Here is a 19,111-nt window from a genome sequence, read left to right on the forward strand (position 1 = left end):
CTTTCGTATTCAAAAGTTTTTGATTTGAAGCCATGTAGAAGGAGAAAAATTGAGTTTGCTAAATGAAGTTTGAACTTTGATCTAATTACGGTTTCGCCCTCACTACCATCTCTCCTCTCTCCTGTCTGTTTCACGCCGTGACGATGCCGTTCGCCGCTGGCGTCAGCCACGCGTCGTGCCCTCGCCGCGCCCCCAGCCAAACCACCTCGCGCGCCCCCGGTATCGCTCCAAACCACTCCCTCCTGGCGTAGCGCGCAGCTGCCACGCGCCCCATAGCCTCTCCCCGCGACACGCCACCGAACGTCGTCGCCGCTCTCGACGTTGGGACCACACACGTCGCCGCGCCGCTGCCCGCGCCGCCGCTCAAGCCATCCTCACCTTTTCACGACGCCAACTTCGATTTCCCCTCTTTAGCTCGCCATTTCCCAGAGCCGAACCCTCCTCTCCGTCGTTCAGAGCGAGCCTCGCTGCCGCCATGGTCGCCGCCGCCCTGCTCCTGCGGAACCCCTCCTCCGTCCTTACTCGGTCCAAATTGGCACCCCCACCACTCTCTCCTCCTCCTTCCGAAGCTTACTAGCACGACCCCCACCTCCCCACCTCGCCACAGCACCGCCCAGAGCTCTGCCGCCCCTGCATTGCGGCCCGAGCTCTGAGCTCCACGCGGAGCCCCCTGCTCCGCCCTCTCTCGGCCCGAACTGACCCGCCCCCGAGCTCCCCCTCGAGCCAAGGAAGCTCCTCGACCCGACGCCGGTCACCCACGGTCGCCGGAGCACCCCCATCGCCGTGAGTCGCCGCCGCCGTGCCCCACTGCTCCACGGCGCCGCCCCTCTCGGCCACCCCGGGCCCCAAGAAGACCACCATTGGGTAGAGCTCGGTCCTCTCTTGCTCCCCCACCCCATCCCCCTCGATGCCGACGAGCATAGCTCGCCAGAGCCGGCCGGCCCATTCCGCCCCTCCCCTGTTTCCCGGCCAAGGGCCAAAACGCGAGTTCCCAATTCTTTTTAGGGGTCTTTCTGCAAAACACAGGGACGTAAACATAATATTAGTTTTGTTTTTATATTTTTTGTAGTAAACTTGGAAATTCAATTACAAATCATATAAAAATCCAAAAATAGCAAATAAATACTTTTTGGAATCCTTAAGAAAATATCTACATAATGGAACCATAATATGACAAGTTTTAGTTAGAAAGTTTGCTGTAAAAATGGATTTATGTTTAATAGTGCATAAAGACTAATTGTTTTTATCATGTTTAGTTATAGTTTTAATTAAATCTTGATTTATGCCTAGGTTAAATGGTTTTATTTCTTCAAGTTGTTCTACTTTGTTTCATGAGTTGAATTTTTATTACAGTACCTTTACTTTGGTTCCTAAGTGCTATAGAAAAAGTTTGAGAAGTTTTAGAGCTGATTAACTATATATTTGATTTAATCATGATTAATGCTTGTTTAAGCTTGTTTAGTTAATATCTGCAGTTCGGGAAGTCGAAAAGTTAGGAAATTTATGCAGTAGCTTTATCTGTGCATGTGTAGTTCGCTATAAAATTTTCATTTGCGGAAGATATATGCATGCTGGTATATCTTAATTGGTTAGTTTATCTTGCTAAGGCTAAATAAAATAGCTCCTGTTGTCAATGTCTTATCATGTTGGTAAATTTTTATTACATGCCTTATCAATGTCTTATCATGTTGGTAAATTTTGGATATCAGTTTATACCTACAAGTTATGTTCTTGCATTTGTTTAGTTCCAGCTATAGTTTTCTTTTTATGTTGTTAAGTAAATTCTTTGTCTGCATGTGTACTTTTAAGAAATATATTTTGTTTAGTTGTAGATCATTCCAAATCTGTTATGATCAGTCGTAGGTTGCTTTTGTTGGGCTTGCTGAAGTTGCTTGCTGGTTAAATAATTTGTCCTAATTGTTCTTTCTTGCTTTATATCTTGCTTAGCTTTTTCTAAGCAAGCTAGTAATGTTTTTTTAGTAGGAAACACTTCAGGCTAAAATATTTGAATGAACTCTCGTGTTGTAGCACCCACCCAGTTTGCCTTTTTAGTGTGTATGTGGTGCTTGCTCGATAAATGTTTGCCCAGCCATGTCTTTCTTCTAAATCGTATCGCATTGCATTGCATCATGTTCGTGCCCATCCAAGCATGACTTGTGCCTGCCCTGCTTGCCCTTTTTGTTGTAGCGTCTACTGCACTTCCATGCATTCAAATATCCGCCTTGGTTCATCTCATTTAGGTACGCTAGATGTACAACGCGTGGATGTGAAGCACGTGCTGACGGAACCGAACCACAAGACGGTGTTAGGTGGACGCATCCTGAAGAGAGAAGGACCTGCCGAAGCAACCAAAGACCCAGCTCAAAGTCAGAAGGGCCCAAGGCCTTGTTAGTACTAACACTGACTCAGTGTTATCCCAGACAAGCCCCGGAGCATAATCCTAATTTTAAGTATTCAATGTTTATTTAAGTATTTCGTGCATTTACGTTCTAGGAGTTGTATGGAACTCTAGTATGCATGTTCTCCCTAGGTACCTGAGGGTCTATACTAGTATGCAGGTGTCGTTAGAAATGCTCTGCTAAGTAGGATCTCGGTAGAAGTCGAGTGATTCCTGTCACTTGCGAGATTTAAGATCTTGTTTCGTGTGGCAATGTGGTTTGAGAATGATTCAATGAGGAAAGAGAAATGAAGACCGGGCGGAGATGAATTGGTTCTGGATATGAAATGGATGGAAAGTAAGCCTCCGCCTGTGTCAATTGAGGACTGTACCGTTGTTGGCATTGTTGACCGAGCTTGAACAGTACTAACCACATACCGGAAGTAGGAGGTAGTCGAAACCGGTAAACTGTGTACCACTTTACGACGATACTTTGAATTCCGTCCTGCTACGCTGGGCGTGGGATGATGGCGGGTGTGGGACTGGATGTCGCCTCCGGGTTCTCCGGGAGTTCACCGCGAGGGGCCCTTCACCTGGGTTTTAGCAGGCATGGTTCAGATGTCGTGGTAATGATGGAAACAGCTGACGCGTGTGGCCCGGCGTGGCTTGCATGTGTCGTGTGAGTTAGGTCCACCTTGCAAGGTTAAATCGGATCGATTCGCCGTCTCTCTCGGTTAAGAGAACCTTGGTCACTGTGTCACATCGTAGTAAAGAAGTGAAAATGAGAAGAGAAGTATGATGAGATATGTTTGTGGTACTCTGTAAAGATTAATGTGATCAACCATGCTTGCTTTAGATGTTCAGGTAAATGTAGTTGGTACTTGATAAACTTAAATTGAGCTAAAATATTGAAAGTAAGGATCCAGTATTAGTAGCTTTTCAGCAAAACAAACTCCAGAGCCAAAAACTTTGCATGTCTAGATAGTGGGCTAAGTATACCCATGTCGGGTAAGTCTTGCTGAGTATTAGTATACTCAGGGTTTGTTGTCACCCTGTTTTCAGGTAACTACTACTGGTTGGAGCTAACCAGGATTCACATTGGTGGGCTCGATGTGACGTCCTCACATCATCGTAGTTATCGTGGTTTTCAAACTAAACTTCTATTTAAATTCCGCTGCATGTTGAACTCAGATAATTTGTTTAAATCTCATTTTGTAAAGCTCTGCTTTGTAAATTAAATTTGAGAACTTTTATCTGCTTGTAAACATCTGTGCTCGTCCTCGTGCAAGACTTCTAGTGTTTTCCGATCCTTAACCCGACAGACGTCCGGATTACACTATTTTAAGTGCACAGTAACTTGATTAACCATTAAGAGGATAGTTAGCGCACTTAAGCCGGTTTAATTTGGGCGGTTCTGCCACAGCTGGTATCAGAGCCGAAACGCACTGGGGATGATTACTGGTATGCTTAATTAAGTTTAAAACTAACTTTTTGGCTTGCAAAATGTTCGGTTTCGAAAGTTTGACGCTAGTTGCACTAAGGAATAAGATAGATAGCTCGTATGCCCTATTTAGGTTTTATTAGTTATGGTGGCATCTATATATCTATTTTATTCCGGCACTTTCAGCTCTTTACTTTCTGTTAAAACTTACTTTCTTGCACAACTGGTATCTAATATTCCGTAACGACGCACCTACGCTAAGGTAAGCAAGGTAAGCATTCATGGTAGTCCTTTAGAATAGCCCACGTGTTTCATACGTGCGCGGGTCCCGTATGATGAGCATACGAGGAGGTGATAAGGCTCAATTCAAACGAGCCTGTCGCTATCTGCCGCCTGATATGGAGTGCGGATTTCCTACCGTGTGATTGTAACCACGGCCATCTCATAAGGCAATGTTACGAGGTGAAGAGGTTAGACATAACTGTGTACCTTGGGACACGTGTACCCTTGGGTGTCCTGTAAGGCGATTTGTACAGGAAGTGAATACGTTGCCCCGGTAACGTATGAAGCGCTATCCATTGAACGTCGAACGTTTGGGTGCCATCTCTATAGTGGATGGTAATGTATGTGTGAATATGTGGGAAACTACATATGCATTACCCGTGTGGCGTAGGACACATGGGGACCGTTCGTGTGTGCTGGCACGAAGGGTCCAGAAATGGAATTGTATATCTCTTTATATCCTGTGTTTTTCTGCAAGTACACTAACCTCGATACGTAAGCTTTGAACGTAAGAACGACTAGTATATATAGGGAGAGTATGTACTGTGCCACCGGTTGTCCCCGTATGCCTAGTTATTGGCAATTTTTTCGTGAGGAATGATAGAACGTGCATGCATCATAGCATATCTTGAGTTTGTTTGATTGTCATGCTTGTTGCATCGGTTTACTAAAATGTGTTGCTTGTACCAAATTCTCCACCTAGATTTGTGTTGTTAGTAGTGAGACCCATGCAATCTGCTAGTCTGACCATGGTTGAGAAGATCTTCCTCCGTGGCTTTGGATCATATGAGAACCTTTCCAGTAAATCTTAGCTTGTCGTTCAAGTCAACCTCTTGATCCATGTCTTGGACCTATTCCAACAAAACCACTGTTACTTTTTGTGGCTAAGCCTTGATTTTGCCAACAAAGTCCTTCAATCCATCATTCAATGACCGGCCTATCATTGATGCCGTAATCTATATTGTTGGCTATTTTGATTCTAACACCAGAACCTTGTACATTCCACTCTTGCTCAGTAGTTCTGGATAAATTAAAAAGGTTCATGACAAAATAACTTTTTGAGTATAGTCATTGCAACAGTCATGCATCACGTCATTGGTCAGTGCATGGTGTTGCATCATCATCGAGAATCCATAGATTGACTAAAGGGAATGCGTTCGAGTGTAACATCGGGGGTTGTCTTGGGTTCCCTCTAACCTACCTTGCCTCTTCTGGCATGTTGAGTTGCTACTCTTGATTTCTCTTGTGGTGGTGTTTAGTTGCATGACCCTGATGGCGACGGAACCTAGGGCCTCATGTGTGCTGCACCCACATGATTGAGCCACTAGGAGTGCGCCGGTGTCTAGGTATGTGTGACGTAACTCACTACAATCCCCTTTTTTGCAATTTTACTAGGGTCCTATCTGTTGATCTTTCCCTGAGGGTATAGAGCTAACAAGGGGTTAGTCATGAGAGAACGGCTACGGGGTACGGACCATGTGCATCATCAACTCATGCATGCGCGCATAATGCTTATGCACCTCATACATGCATACATCGAGAGCATTGTCATCCTTGCATCATGGTGTATGCATCATTGACCCAGCATCATGGCAAATGGATCATATCACATGCACCGTTTCATTCGCATGGAGAAGTCCATCATTGCATTGCATTGGTCCTGCAATCATCCCTCTCAAGAGTCCATTATTATCGTCGTTATTGAGCATATGAATCATGAGTTTGAACATTCTGTCACTATCCCTAAGCATAGTGACATTTCATTGGCATAAAAATCATGATTTGTGACTAGCAAAATCATGAGCAAGGATGTTCTAAAAACTCCTCTTAAGCCAATCATCAGTACTATCTTCCTCTGCTTTCCATAAATCTTAAAATAACTCTCATCAAGATCTGCAAACATTCAACACTGAAGGATGTTTTTATCTCGACTCTGCGAGAACTTGACCACTTTGCCTCATCGTCATTGATTATCCCTTTTACCTTTTCTTTTTGGACCTCAAAATCGTACATGGCGTGGTTGAAGGGCCGTGTACGAATCGAGTTCGGTGTTTTCTTAAAAGCATCATCGTCATCAAGAGATGGAAGACAAGCTACCATGTTTGCTCTAACTAGATGATCAAGCAATATGTGTCATCTCTATTGGAAAACAAGGGCACACAACACATCAAGTCGGACAAGCTACCAGAACCAAATCGTGGACTTTCTATAAGTTCTCCATCCTTATCAGTAAAGGAACATACCGTTAACATCAATCTTTTCTATTGTGACCTTGTCCTGCTGGCTGTGATGGTTGGTCTGCTCCTCTTCCCTTGAGAGTCTTTCGTTCTGAATCTCGGGACGAGATTCTTTTAAGGGGGTGAGGCTGTAACACCCCAGTGTTAATTTTAGGTTTAAACCGCTAATCTCAAGCCTAAACGGGTCATTAGCATTAACTGAGTTGGAATGGTGTACTCCACTTTAGCTAGGTTCAATCGTGTTTTCTCCCCCTAATCTAAGCTTCAAATCAAGTTTTGCCCGAAACAAAAGTTATAGATTTTCTTTTCCTCTACAACTTCTATTTTGGCCAAATTTCGAGTTTCAGCACGAAATTTAATGAAAATCTTTAATTTTGCTTTGAATAGGACATTTTCAAATGCACTCAAGCTTCAAATTTTATCTTTCAAACCATTGTTCAAATGAAAAAGTGCCTGAAACAAAAGTTGAATATCTCAAAATTTTGAACAACTTTCGTATTTAAAAGTTTTTCATTTGAAGCCATGTAGAAGGAGAAAAATTGAGTTTGCAAAATGAAGTTTGAACTTCAATCTAATTATGGTTTTGCCCTCACCACCATCTCTCCTCTCTCCTGTATGTTTCACACCGTGACGACGACGTTTGCCGCCGGCGTCGGCCACGCGCCGTGCCCTCGCCGCGTCCCCAGCCAAACCACCTCGCGCGCCGCCGGTATCGCTCCAAACCACTCCCTCCTGGCATAGCGCGCAGCTGCCACGCGCCCCGTAGCCTCTCCCTGCGACACGCCACCGAACGCCGTCGCCGCTCTCGACGTCGGGGCCACACACGTCGCCGCGCCGCTGCCCGCGCCGCCGCTCAAGCCGTCCTCACCCTTTCACGACGCCACCTTCGATTGCCCCTCTTCAGCTCGCCATTTCCCAGAGCCAAACCCTCCTCTCCGTCGTTCAGAGCGAGCCTCGCCGCCACCATGGTCGCCGCCGCCCCTGCTCCCGCGAAACCCGTCCTCCGTCCTTACTCGGTCCAAATTGGCACCCCCACCACTCTCTCCTCCTCCTTCCGAAGCTTACTAGCACGACCCCCACCTCCCCACCTCGCCACAGCGCCACCTAGAGCTCCGCCGCCCCGCCATTGCGGCCCGAGCTCTGAGCTCCACGCGGAGCCCCCTGCTCCGCCCTCTCTCGGCCCGAACTGACCCGCCCCCGAGCTCCCCCTCGAGCCAAGGAAGCTCCTCGACCCGACGCCGGTCACCCACGGTCGCCGGAGCAACCCCACCACCGTGAGCCACCTCCGCCATGCCCCACTGCTCCGCGGCGCCGCCCCTCTCGGCCACCCCGGGCCCCAAGAAGACCACCATCGGGTAGAGCTCGGTCCTCTCTTGCTCCCCCACCCCATCCCCCTCGACGCCGACGAGCATAGGTCGCCGGAGCCGGCCGGCCCATTCCGCCCCTCCCCTGTTTCCCGGCCAAGGGCCAAAACGTGAGTTCCCAATTCTTTTTAGGGGTCCTTCTGCAAAACATACAGACCTAAACATAATATTAGGTTTGTTTTTAAATTTTTGCAGTAAATTTGGAAATTCAATTACAAATCGTATAAAAATCCTAAAATAGTAAATAAATACTTTTTGGAATCCTTAAGAAAATATCTACATAATGGAACCATAATATGACAAGTTTTAGTTATAAAGTTTGCTGTAAAAATGGATTTATGTTTAATAGTGCATAAAGACTAATTGTTTTTATCATGTTTAGTTATAGTTTTAATTAAATCTTGATTTATACCTAGGTTAAATGGTTTTATTTCTTCAAGTTGTTCTACTGTGTTTCATGAGTTGAATTTTTTTACAGTACCTTTACTTTGGTTCCTAAGTCCTATAGAAAAAGTTTGAGAAGTTTTAGAGCTGATTAACTATATATTTGATTTAATCATGATTAATGCTTGTTTAAGCTTGTTTAGTTAATATCTGCAGTTCAGGAAGTCGAAAAGTTAGGAAATTTATGCAGTAGCTTTATCTGTGCATGTGTAGTTCGCTATAAAATTTTCATTTGCGGAAGATATATGCATGCTGGTATATCTTAATTGGTTAGTTTATCTTGCTAAGGCTAAATAAAATAGCTCCTGTTGTCAATGTCTTATCATGTTGGTAAATTTTTATTACATGCCTTATCAATGTCTTATCATGTTGGTAAATTTTGTTTATCAGTTTATACCTACAAGTTATGTTCTTGCATTTGTTTAGTTCCAGCTATAGTTTTCTTTTTATGTTGTTAAGTAAATCCTTTGTCTGCATGTGTACTTTTCAGAAATATATTTTGTTTAGTTGTAGATCATTCGAAATCTGTTATGATCAGTCGTATGTTGCTTTTGTTGGGCTTGCTGAAGTTGCTTGCTGGTTAAATAATTTGTCCTAAATGTTCTTTCTTGCTTTATATCTTGCTTAGCCTTTTCTAAGCAAGCTAGTAATGTTTTTTTAGTAAGAAACACTTCAGGCTAAAATATTTGAATAAACTCTCGTGTTGTAGCACCCACCCAGTTTGCCTTTTTAGTGTGTATGCGGTGCTTGCCCGATAAATGTTGCCCAGTCATGTCTTTCTTCTAAATCGTATCGCATTGCATTGCATCATGTTCGTGCCCATCCAAGCATGACTTGTGCCTGCCCTACTTGCCCTTTTTGTTGTAGCGTCTACTGCACTTCCATGCATTCAAATATCCGCCTTGGTGCATCTCATTTAGGTACGCTAGATGTACAACGCGTGGATGTGAAGCACGTGCTGACGGAACCGAACCTCAAGACGGTGTTGGGTGGACGCATCCTGAAGAGAGAAGGACCCGCCGAAGCAACCAAAGACCCGGCTCAAAGTTAGAAGGGCCCAAGACCTTGTTAGTACTAACACTGACTCAGTGTTATCCCAGGCAAGCCCGGAGCATAATCCTAATTTTAAGTATTCAATGTTTATTTTAGTATTTCGTGCATTTACGTTCTAGGAGTTGTATGGAACTCTAGTATGCATGTTCTCCCTAGGTACCTGAGGGTCTATACTAGTATGCAGGTGTCGTTAGAAATGCTCTGCTAAGTAGGATCTCGGTAGAAGTCGAGTGATTCCTGTCACTCGCGAGATTTAAGATCTTGTTATGTGTGGCAATGTGGTTTGAGAATGATTCAATGAGGAAAGAGAAATGAAGACCGGGCGGAGATGAATTGGTTCTGGATATGAAATGGATGGAAAGTAAGCCTCCGCCTGTGTCGATTGAGGACCGTACCATTGTTGGCATTGTTGACCGAGCTTGAACAGTACTAACCACTTTTAATTTGGTTCACCTTGCATTCCAGATTACACCGTTTTAAGTGCACAGTAACTTGATTAACCATTAAGAGGATAGTTAGCGCACTTAAGCCGGTTTAATTTGGGTGGTTCTGCCACAGCTCACTTCCTCATAATGGTTCACCTTGCATTCCAGATCAAAGATCTTTATCTGGAGGTACTCGATGAACTCCTGAACTGAATCAATTGGTGCAGGATCGACCCACCTAGTAAAACCACAGTTTTCTAGAGCATCGGAAGACTGCAAAACAAATTTCATGTAAGGTGTCTCATTGAAGATAAAGAAATGAAACAACCAAGTATTACCCATGCGTGTGGACATTTAAAGAAACGCCGACCGCCATCCATCTCGTCGGTGCACATCTGCACTAAGCAGTCCTCACCATGTCTGTATTTTGGCCATGGTTCTCTACGGTTATCGTATTGTCGAAGAGGAGTTTCATTGGTAAATTCACTTTTGTGCTGTGGCGGAAACTCAAACACTGGTTCCGGAAAAGAATCAGGTCCAAGAGGTCCCTCCCATATGGGGTCTCCCTTTCTTCCCCCTTTTTCTTTCCCAAAACCATAGTAATTCTTCCCGGTAGACCCACCTCCAAACATTGGGTATACAATGAGTTTTGGTGTTTGAGTGCTGCTGGGAGTTTACAAACTTCGGACTATTGGTAGAAGTTTGTGGAGTGTACACAAAGGTCTGATACCCGGAGTGTGGAGTGTAAATGCACCTGAAAAGCCTACATGACAACACAGTGAAGAGGCTAGCTGACCTGCAGATCACAAGTGCACAATCCGGCAGGGCTTCGCCGCTTCTCTTCTCCTCACCCCTCTCTTTTTTCTGGATTTTTGGTGGAATTTTTGGGCTCAAATGAGGAGGGAATGAGGGTAGAATGGTTATATAGGGGGGTGAGGGCCGGTCGCCCGAGGGGGGGGGGGCGACAGGCCCCCCCAGTCGCGCCTGTACCCGGTCGCCCGTGGGGGGGGCGATAGGCCCCCCTTCTCCCGCACGCCCCCGGCCAGGGACCTCGTTGCAAATTTGAAGAAAAAAATTACAATTAGGGACTGTCGCACCCCATAGGGCGACCGGGGTATATTTTTGAAATTTTTCGAAACCGACATATATTTTTGAAATTTTGATTTTTTTTAAATATAAAAAAGAAAAAGGCGCAAAGCAGAGTGATCTTGTGCTCTTCTTTCAAAAATAGTGATCGCTTTGTGGGCTTTCTCTTTGGGCCATATCAGCATGAACTTAGCTATTAGGGCCTATCTGTCTACCAAAAGAAAGAAATGTACATATAGCACAAAGCCCGGCCCACGAATCACGGTCATGCTTGTTTTGATCGTAATGTTTTCAGAATTCCTTTGATGGTCTCCTTCAGATTATACCTGATTATGGGGTGCCCAACCCGATAAACCCATGACCCCTCGAAAAAATCCAACTCGTCCCGTCCTATATGTGGGCTGGATTCAGATTGAAATTTTCTACCCAACAAAATATTAGGCTGGGCACAGGCTGTATTTTTTTGACATGAAACTCGACCCAATCCAACAGTGGGGTCGGGTCCGGTTGGAGCCCGAGAAAAAATACTGGGCTTATTGTTTGACCCGACCAAGGCCCTGCTTTGTTTAGTAGCACTAGCTAACGTAGCTAACTTTGACCATTAATTACGGGTATTAAATAAAGACAGTTTACAAAATTAACTTCAGAACCCCTACGCTGCTTCGCGAGACGAATTTAATGAGGCCTTTGACCGCACAATTAGAGGATGATTATTGTAGTATTATTGTAGCCAATCATGAATTAATTAGCCTCATTAGATTTGTCGCACAAAATTGCACCCATCTGTGAAAAAAATTTGCAAATAAACTTCGTTTAGTACTCCATGCATGCAAAATTCCCTTTGTAGCGCAAGTTGCGCTAGGGAACCAAACGGGGCCCAAATGTGATCCAACCTGATAAATGATCAGGTCTACTTCAGATCCATATACAATTAGAACTTTTCAATCTCAGATTTCACTATCTGTGTGCATATGCAATTCCGGCTTCCAATGAAGCATGGTTTCCTTATTTATAGAAGAAAGTTTGTTTTGTATTGAATTATTGAAGCAAAGTTTGTTTGTTTTAAGTTATTGAAGCATTACCTTTGGCTCAAGCTTTTTGGATACTACATACTGTACTCGAAACAAAGTTTGCTTGAGCTCACACTTTTTCGTGAAGAAATGCATAAGAATTGACAGTACCATATTATTCTGACTATAGAAACAGATATTCAGGTTGCGTGAATGAGAACAGAGTTAAATGCTATAATCAGATGACAATTCTCATATAGTCCATTCTTTATTCGTTGTACACTTCAGATTCCTAAAATTTGTGTTTCACCTACAGGCACTGAGTGCGACAAACTGTTGTAATGGCACTCAATGATGACTAGATAAAAGCAGAACCCATTGCTTACCAAGGACCTAGCGCATCAAAGATATCATCTCCGAGTGAAGATGATGGCGTATCATAATAAATCACTCGAATTTGATAACAATTTGTCTTGTGTTGCAAGGAACCGATGAGCTTATCATATCATATTGCCGGCTTGCTGTGTCGCAAGCAGAAGGATTTGAGCCTGTCAAGGCCATCTTCTAGAGAAGATGGATCAATGGCAAAGGTGATTCGGAGCCAATTCTTGTATCCCACAGCACAACCTGACAATTCGTTTCCAACATGTTACAGCTCAAATAAAACGGTGACATCAAAGGCGGATGAAAAAAAATATCTTGCACCAATCAGATGCGGTGATAAGTACTATCAAACCATGTATGCCGCAGAAGAGTACCTGGCAGAAGAACCACTAATTCTTCCTTTGCCAGCCGGCAGCAGAAGTCCATGTCATCTTTGATGTCTTGCAGGCAGGATAGGTCCAGTTTCACCTGTAGCAAGTCACGGAAATTTCGCACCCCATTAGCAAATCCCTCATGGTGTCTTGCATCATGGAACAGTATATGTAATGACTCACAGACCATTACAAACATGGATCCCTCAGGTTTGCTCGGGCATGTGATGGAATTGATGTCCTTCAGTTTCTCCCAGCATATATCTGCAGTTTCTCTAAGAATTTCGACAGTTTTGCTGAAGAATTCGTCCTTTGTGTTCTCCAGGAGTTTTGGAATTGCTCCCTGGTAAAACAAAATTTGTTTAAGTGGATATAGACCATTCTATTTTTCTTTATGCACATGGAACAAAATGAGAAATTGACAAAGCTGTTGTAGTCACCTGGACAAATGTTGGAGGATCAGAGGAGATATCAAGGTAGCTTTTGATACAGTCAACTACCTGGAAGAAGAAAGGGAAGAACAAATTTAAGCATTATGGGACTGCATTTTGTAAGGTACCATCATGTAATTCCAAAATCTGAAGAATAGTTTTGCTATTTAATCAGGCGTATTAGCACCCCTAGCCATGTTCTCAAATGAATGGAAAATCCTTCAAGTTTCGACTACTGATTATGACGTAATCAATGTCAAAGCAAGCGAAGAACCTTAGTCCTCTGAAATACACCATTAGGATCATTGGTAACAATCCATCCAAGACGCCATCCAGGCACCACCCATCTCTTTGATATCGATCCTAGTGTGAACACAGGAACCACTGTCCCAAACACACCCATGGGCACAAATTTCCTCTCCCCAAATGTCAAGTGTGCATACACCTCATCTGTGATTACAAATATGCCAAGCTTCTGCGCGGTCTCGGCAACCTAGAATTATGGACACAAACTAGGCATTCAGATTATTTCCCAAGAGCTCATAAACTTTGGAGGAACCACGAACCAGCTGATTAAAACTTGCCTCGGCTAGGTGCTCATAGGAGTAGACATTGCCACAAGGGTTTCCTGGGTTGACAATGACCATGGCAATGGTGTTCTTGTCGGCAAGAGCTTGGACGCAATCAATATCAACCTCCCAATCCTTCTGAGGTAGAAGATCAAAATACCGAGCTTCCATGCCGTTGAAAGCAGCACGCGCCTCATAGAACAGGTAGCCAGGCCTTGGAAGCAAGATGTTGGCACCAGGACGAGCTAAAACAGAGCAGATTATCTCAATTGCTTGAGTACAGCCGCTTGTGAGGTAGATGTCATCTGGTGATAATTCATATGGCAGATCACGGGATAAGTACTTCGCGATGGACCTGGAAGTTATATGAATTGCAAGGTTTTAAGGAACAGGTATGTTTACAATTTGAATTACAGAGATACATAATGCAAATAGCATGAGTGGGGGCGAAATCAAGCTCTGTGTAGCTTGTACTGCTGAAAAGATAAGATCACCATAGCATTTGTCAGAGAAAGTTTCTGTGTTCAATTATTCATGCTCGTCGTCATCAACAGGACTTCAACCATGATTGCAACACCAAATTAAACAGACAGGCAACGTGCTGGATTCAGTTTTTTTTTTTATGAAGCCAAGAAGGCCAACCTGATGTAAGGTTCAGTGATTCCCAAGCAGAGCATAGACTGGTTACTATCACCGGGCATAAAAATTACTTCTCTAATTTCTCAACCTCAGGAATTACTTAAAATCACATTGACTTACACTTAAAATCACATTGATTGCCACACTACGTATGAGACCAGAAATAGTTTGTTTCATCAGTCAAACCTACCGAATCATACTAATCAACTCTGAATAATTCAGTAATAGTTTGCCATGACTGTAAAATGACACTTAGATTCGGGAAACATCCGTGCCAATCTTGTCATCTTGTTTCAGAATCAAGCGGCTCGATTTTTTATAGAATATGGATCAAACAATGGAATAACCAGACAAGGACTTGCACAGCCAAGAAGTAACCTCCGTGCGGGCTCAAGGCCGACGCTGGTGGGGTAGGAGTTGTGCTCCCCTGACCGGAGCGCGCCGGCGACGGCGTCCACGGCCTCCTGCGCGGTGCGGAAGCACGGGAACGCCGACGGGTCGCCGTGACCCATCGGGACCACCGGCCGGGCCCCGCCGCCGTCGGCCACCATCCCGGCCTTCACCCTGCCCAGCACGCCGCGCACCGAGAGCGCCGTCAGGCCCAGGAGGGCCTCGTTCGGCGCGAAGTTCCAGGCCGCCGCTGCAGCCACGGCCACCCCATTGCCGGCGCCGTTCTCCATCGGGGCGTGGTGGTTCTTGTGGCGCGGCTTGTTGGCGCCTTGGCGGCGGCGATGAGAGTGGCGGAGTAGGATTTGTGATGCAGGTCGACTGTGTGAACCGTGGTGCTCTACTTCTATGTACCGAATGTGCTGAAAATTAGGATATGCCTGTTGATATTTTAATCGGACATCGTATATATATAGCGTGGTAAAGGATTTTGTAGTAAACTTTGTAGTTGACAATTTTTTAATTTGAATTCAGTTAGAGCCTCAAACAAGTAATTTATACACGGTTTAGTATAATATGTGGGAAAAGAAAACAGAGTATAGACACAAGTGGGCGTGCGGTGCAGTGGTGGAGGAGGTTACACGTGAGAGGGATTAGTTGGTTCGAATCCCACCAGCCGTTTAGCGCGCTGCGAAAAATGACGCGACTTGCGACTTCGATGGAGAGAACGGGTGGCTAGCCGGTGGGTCCTCCTCGATTAAATCTTTTTTTTGTATTTTTAAAATTAGTTTTTTGAAAAAAAATTTGCCTAGTGCTTTATAGCACTCGGCAAAACTCTTTGTCATGTGTCCGAAAAAAGACCCACGGCAAAGGTGGCTTTGCCGACGTCTGCTGCGGTGTGTTGTTTGTTGTCACGGCATGTGTATTTAGGTCTTTGTCGTGTGCCCCTGGGAATCTAACAACTAAGCTAAACTTTAATTAGCGACATGGGTCATTTTCAATGGAGCTTGTTGTTCAGTGGTTGATGTAATCCGGTCATCAAGTGCAAATTGGACAAGTACTCAATGGGGAAGTGGAACACTAATAAACAAGTACTAGTGAGGCCATCTTGGAACTGTCCGTGAGGGCGACAAGCCAACTGGGATTGCAATGTGGGCACATGACATGACAGAATCCAGCATTGACACTCTCCTTTGTTTAGAATTGGCGGCCAACTGAGATTGCCACGTGGGCAAATGACATGACAGAATCCAGCATTGACACTCCTTTGTTTAGAATTAGTGCGAGCTGTAGTTTGGCGCTAAACGTCTCTTGCTGGCTGTACATGCACGTGCTTGCAAGCGCGAGGAAGCTGCGTGCTATCGCCTATCAGTAGTTCTGCACTCATTTTCTCCCCTTCAATTTAAAATTTCCATCTGTCAGATTCTTATTCCACAAATTTATAAACCTATCATCAGTCGTTTTCACTTTACTCCGTTCATTTCAAACAGCAAGAATCATGATATATAGTTTAGTGCAAGTTCGCAGAAGTCAGCTGAGACAATTCTTTTTCTAAACAGAAGAAGAAGAAAAGTTTATTAGGTTGGAAGTATGGATTGGACAGGACATGATAGAGGGAGCACTACTCGGCTGTGTGCATCAGGTGGACAAACAGAAATTTGCCCTTGACCACCATACATCACCACTGATGCCAAAGTTTCACTGCGTGACATTATTGATACATTTTCTCAGTTGGTACAGGAACTGAAAAGTTCTGTACAGAACTATAGGAGGTAAGCTATTCTTAGCAGAGTGTGGTGAAAAAGGATGAGGCCATTGTTGTCACTACTAGGTTTACAATATTTCTCAAGGGCATTTTTTGACCAGCAGACGGTTACTAGTTCTTCTGTAGAATTTTCTCCAACTGCATAGTTTTTTAGTCTAATTAAGATATCTCCCAAGAGTTATTTACTAAGGTGATGACGATGATAGCTTCCAAGAAACTGCAAAGAAATGTTCATGGCCTGTTAATACTCATCCCATTGTCGAAGATAGCTCCATTTGAACTTCAAGAAGAACCTACCTCTGAGGATCAATTCTCATATACTTGGTGTAAGGACTCTTTCTGAAGCCAGAAAACATTAAAGCGTCAAGCCATCCTTCCCCTTTGTTCAGCTGTTTGTTCAAATGTCTTTGCAATGCAAGTTTGATGTCATGCATGAACTACATCATCTTCATCTCCATCAAGACCTTGGGGGCAAGAAATCTGATGGTTGCTGTTGCCGAGAAAAGCCTAAAGAGTAAAGAGAATCCAGAAGCCCAAACTTGACGTACTCGGGCCCAACCTAGTTTGCGGCCCAAGTAGGCCGCGACCAAATCCAAGGCAGTAGCGTGTATTTTTGTTCTTTTCCCGGTGACTCAAATTTTCCTTCCATCCATGCTTGCGTGTGACAGGCAGGATTTGATCATAAGTTTAGAATCATATGAATTTAAGGAGATCATAACGTACAAACATGTATAAGGCCTTGGTTGGTTTCTCGGGGTAAAGTTTTTGAAAATGGAATCTTTTCACATTTGAAGTATTAAACATAAATTAATTACAAAACTAATTACAGAACTCGTATATAAACTACGAGATGAATTTATCAAGACTAATTAATCCATCATTAGTAAATATTTCCTGTAGCAATTTATTGTCTAATTACGGACTAATTAGGCTCAAAAGATTCCTCTATTAATTTACAGTCAATATGTGAAAATCGATTTTTTTTGTCTATATTTAATATGCAGTGCATGTGTCGAAATTGATGTGATTGATATGTAAAAATTTTTACGGAGAACTAAACAATTGTTCATGAGTAGTAAGGAAACTACACAAGGCATCTGATCTCTAGAATCAGAAGATGACGATACTTCTGAAAAGGGCTAGAAGCAAAAGAAAGGAGCGAAACAATTCTGATGCAATCCCTTCAGTCACTGTATTTCTTCAATCTCTGTATTTTGCCTGTAATATCCCAAATATTCAAATAAAATTTTATTTTATTTATTTCTTTTTGGAAAATTAGGGAGTTGACCCAAAGTTGACTTTGTGAATCATTGGTCGTATGGATGATCAGATACTATGGTTGCGTAGATCTCGTCGAAACTAATCCGTTTGACTATACACATGCCCAATTCGATCATGAGACGAGTATGTGGTGATTCTGTGGAGTTTGGACCGTCGTTTTCCTATTAGGTTTTCTGTTAGCATATTAGTGTGTCGAGCCTCCTCTTTTCCTAATCCTATTCCGCCACCACCTCCTCCCACCCGTTCCACACGGCCTCTTCCTCCATCAACCGCTGCTGCTGTTGAATCAAGCAAAGGGGACACAGGGAGATTGGTGCTGGCGGCTATTGCTGACGCAAGGCAAGGGAGAGAGAGAACCAGGAGGAGGATTAGCGCTGCTATTGTTGAATCAGTGGAAAAAAAGGTTAGAGTTTAGGGATTTTCCCCAAACTTCCAGAAAATTCATGATTTAAACTTTGCTTAGCATCCATACTGTCCTACTTGCAAGTCGAATTAGCTTCTATGTTTGAGCCTTACCTCGGAAGCCACGATTGGTAATCAATTCCCTATGCAGAGTAATGGTTTTTAAAACTGACCATCTGTGGTGCAAAATTTGACCATATGGTAGTAAGAAAGTTTGTAAAGGATGTTTTTATCTTTCAAATGGTGCTGGTTTCACTCAATTCCAATTAGCGGTTTAGGAGATATCATCGAAACTGTGTCGCTGTTCCCTTTAGAAAAGTTGTGCGCAGAAAATGTTTATATATTTTCGAATTATTTAGAGGCCGAATTTCCCCTGGGCGTGGTAACGAAAGTTGTAGGAAATTTTCTGTAGATATTCAAGATGTATTTATTTACTGTATTTGGTTAAGTGAATCAAAAGTTATGGGCCAAACAACGAGTAACTTAGAGAATTAGTCGTATTTTCAGAAATTGTGAGAGTTAACGTTTTATGCTTTTAGCTCCGGATTTCTTCAAGTATATAGGCTTTTGGTCGATATGAACAAGTTTTTGAGAGTGGTTTATTCGATAGATTCGATAAATTCTAGCGGCGAGCATGTGGTGCCGGGTTCTCAACAAGGTTAAGGCAAGTGCAATAACGAACCTCTTGATGTGTGATTATGTTTGTGGCTTTCTTGCCGCCCTTGAGCAATGTTTATTCAATATCTTTATTTCATATGTCAATTTCTTTAAGCTTCGTGTCATAATTTTTTTGGTTCTATCAAATGTTCAAGATTCGTGTGTTGCCTTTCATATCATTCAAGTGCCGGGGGTTTGTACAAACACCGGTTGTGCAATTCGATTCTTATGTTCAGGTTCCTGTGAATAAAGTGCTGGCCCCACTTATTCGGCTTTACCGGTAAATGCTAAGGAAGTTTCAGGTGACGTCCGTTTCAGACGGAAACTACTGTTTTACTATTGTTCCATTGCTTTTGGATTTCCGTCGTTCATGTACTCGCAGTCGCTCTTTCGGTTCTGAATTGTGCTTGCTGAGTATATCTACTCACTCTTGTGTTTATTTAGTTTTTAGGTACCCGCTGATCAAGTATGCATGGAATAGGAGTAGCCACTTCATTATGAGCATG

At 43.6% G+C, this 19,111-nt stretch overlaps 1 protein-coding gene across 2 annotated transcripts; it reads right to left on the minus strand.

Moving 5' to 3' along the window:
* Nucleotides 1-11,924: 11,924 nt before the first annotated feature.
* On the minus strand, nucleotides 11,925-14,931 carry LOC120644669 (nicotianamine aminotransferase 1-like). Of its 2 annotated transcripts, XM_039921352.1 has the most exons (7): nucleotides 14,492-14,926; nucleotides 13,490-13,829; nucleotides 13,180-13,398; nucleotides 12,915-12,974; nucleotides 12,662-12,817; nucleotides 12,478-12,571; nucleotides 11,925-12,346 (listed from the first exon to the last, which is right to left on the minus strand). In XM_039921352.1, exons 1-7 carry the CDS (start codon nucleotides 14,791-14,793, stop codon nucleotides 12,225-12,227), a joined length of 1,293 nt encoding a protein of 430 aa, XP_039777286.1. In that variant the 5' UTR covers nucleotides 14,794-14,926; the 3' UTR covers nucleotides 11,925-12,224. The 2 variants fall into 2 exon arrangements, with proteins under 2 accessions (XP_039777286.1, XP_039777285.1); XM_039921351.1 differs by having other exon boundaries at nucleotides 12,478-12,817; nucleotides 14,492-14,931.
* Nucleotides 14,932-19,111: the final 4,180 nt, after the last annotated feature.

The sequence above is a fragment of the Panicum virgatum genome, chromosome 8K, assembly GCF_016808335.1.
Source record: "Panicum virgatum strain AP13 chromosome 8K, P.virgatum_v5, whole genome shotgun sequence".
Taxonomy (NCBI): Eukaryota; Viridiplantae; Streptophyta; class Magnoliopsida; order Poales; family Poaceae; genus Panicum; species Panicum virgatum.

Coding starts and splice junctions, on each gene's coding strand:
- LOC120644669 (XM_039921351.1), bottom strand. CDS start 14,793: ATGGAGAACGGCGCCGGCAATGGGGTGGCCGTGGCTGCAGCGGCGGCC. Junction 13,399..13,489: donor CCTATGAGCACCTAGCCGAG/GCAAGTTTTAAT, acceptor CCATAATTCTAG/GTTGCCGAGACCGCGCAGAA. Junction 12,975..13,179: donor GTGTATTTCAGAGGACTAAG/GTTCTTCGCTTG, acceptor TTCTTCTTCCAG/GTAGTTGACTGTATCAAAAG.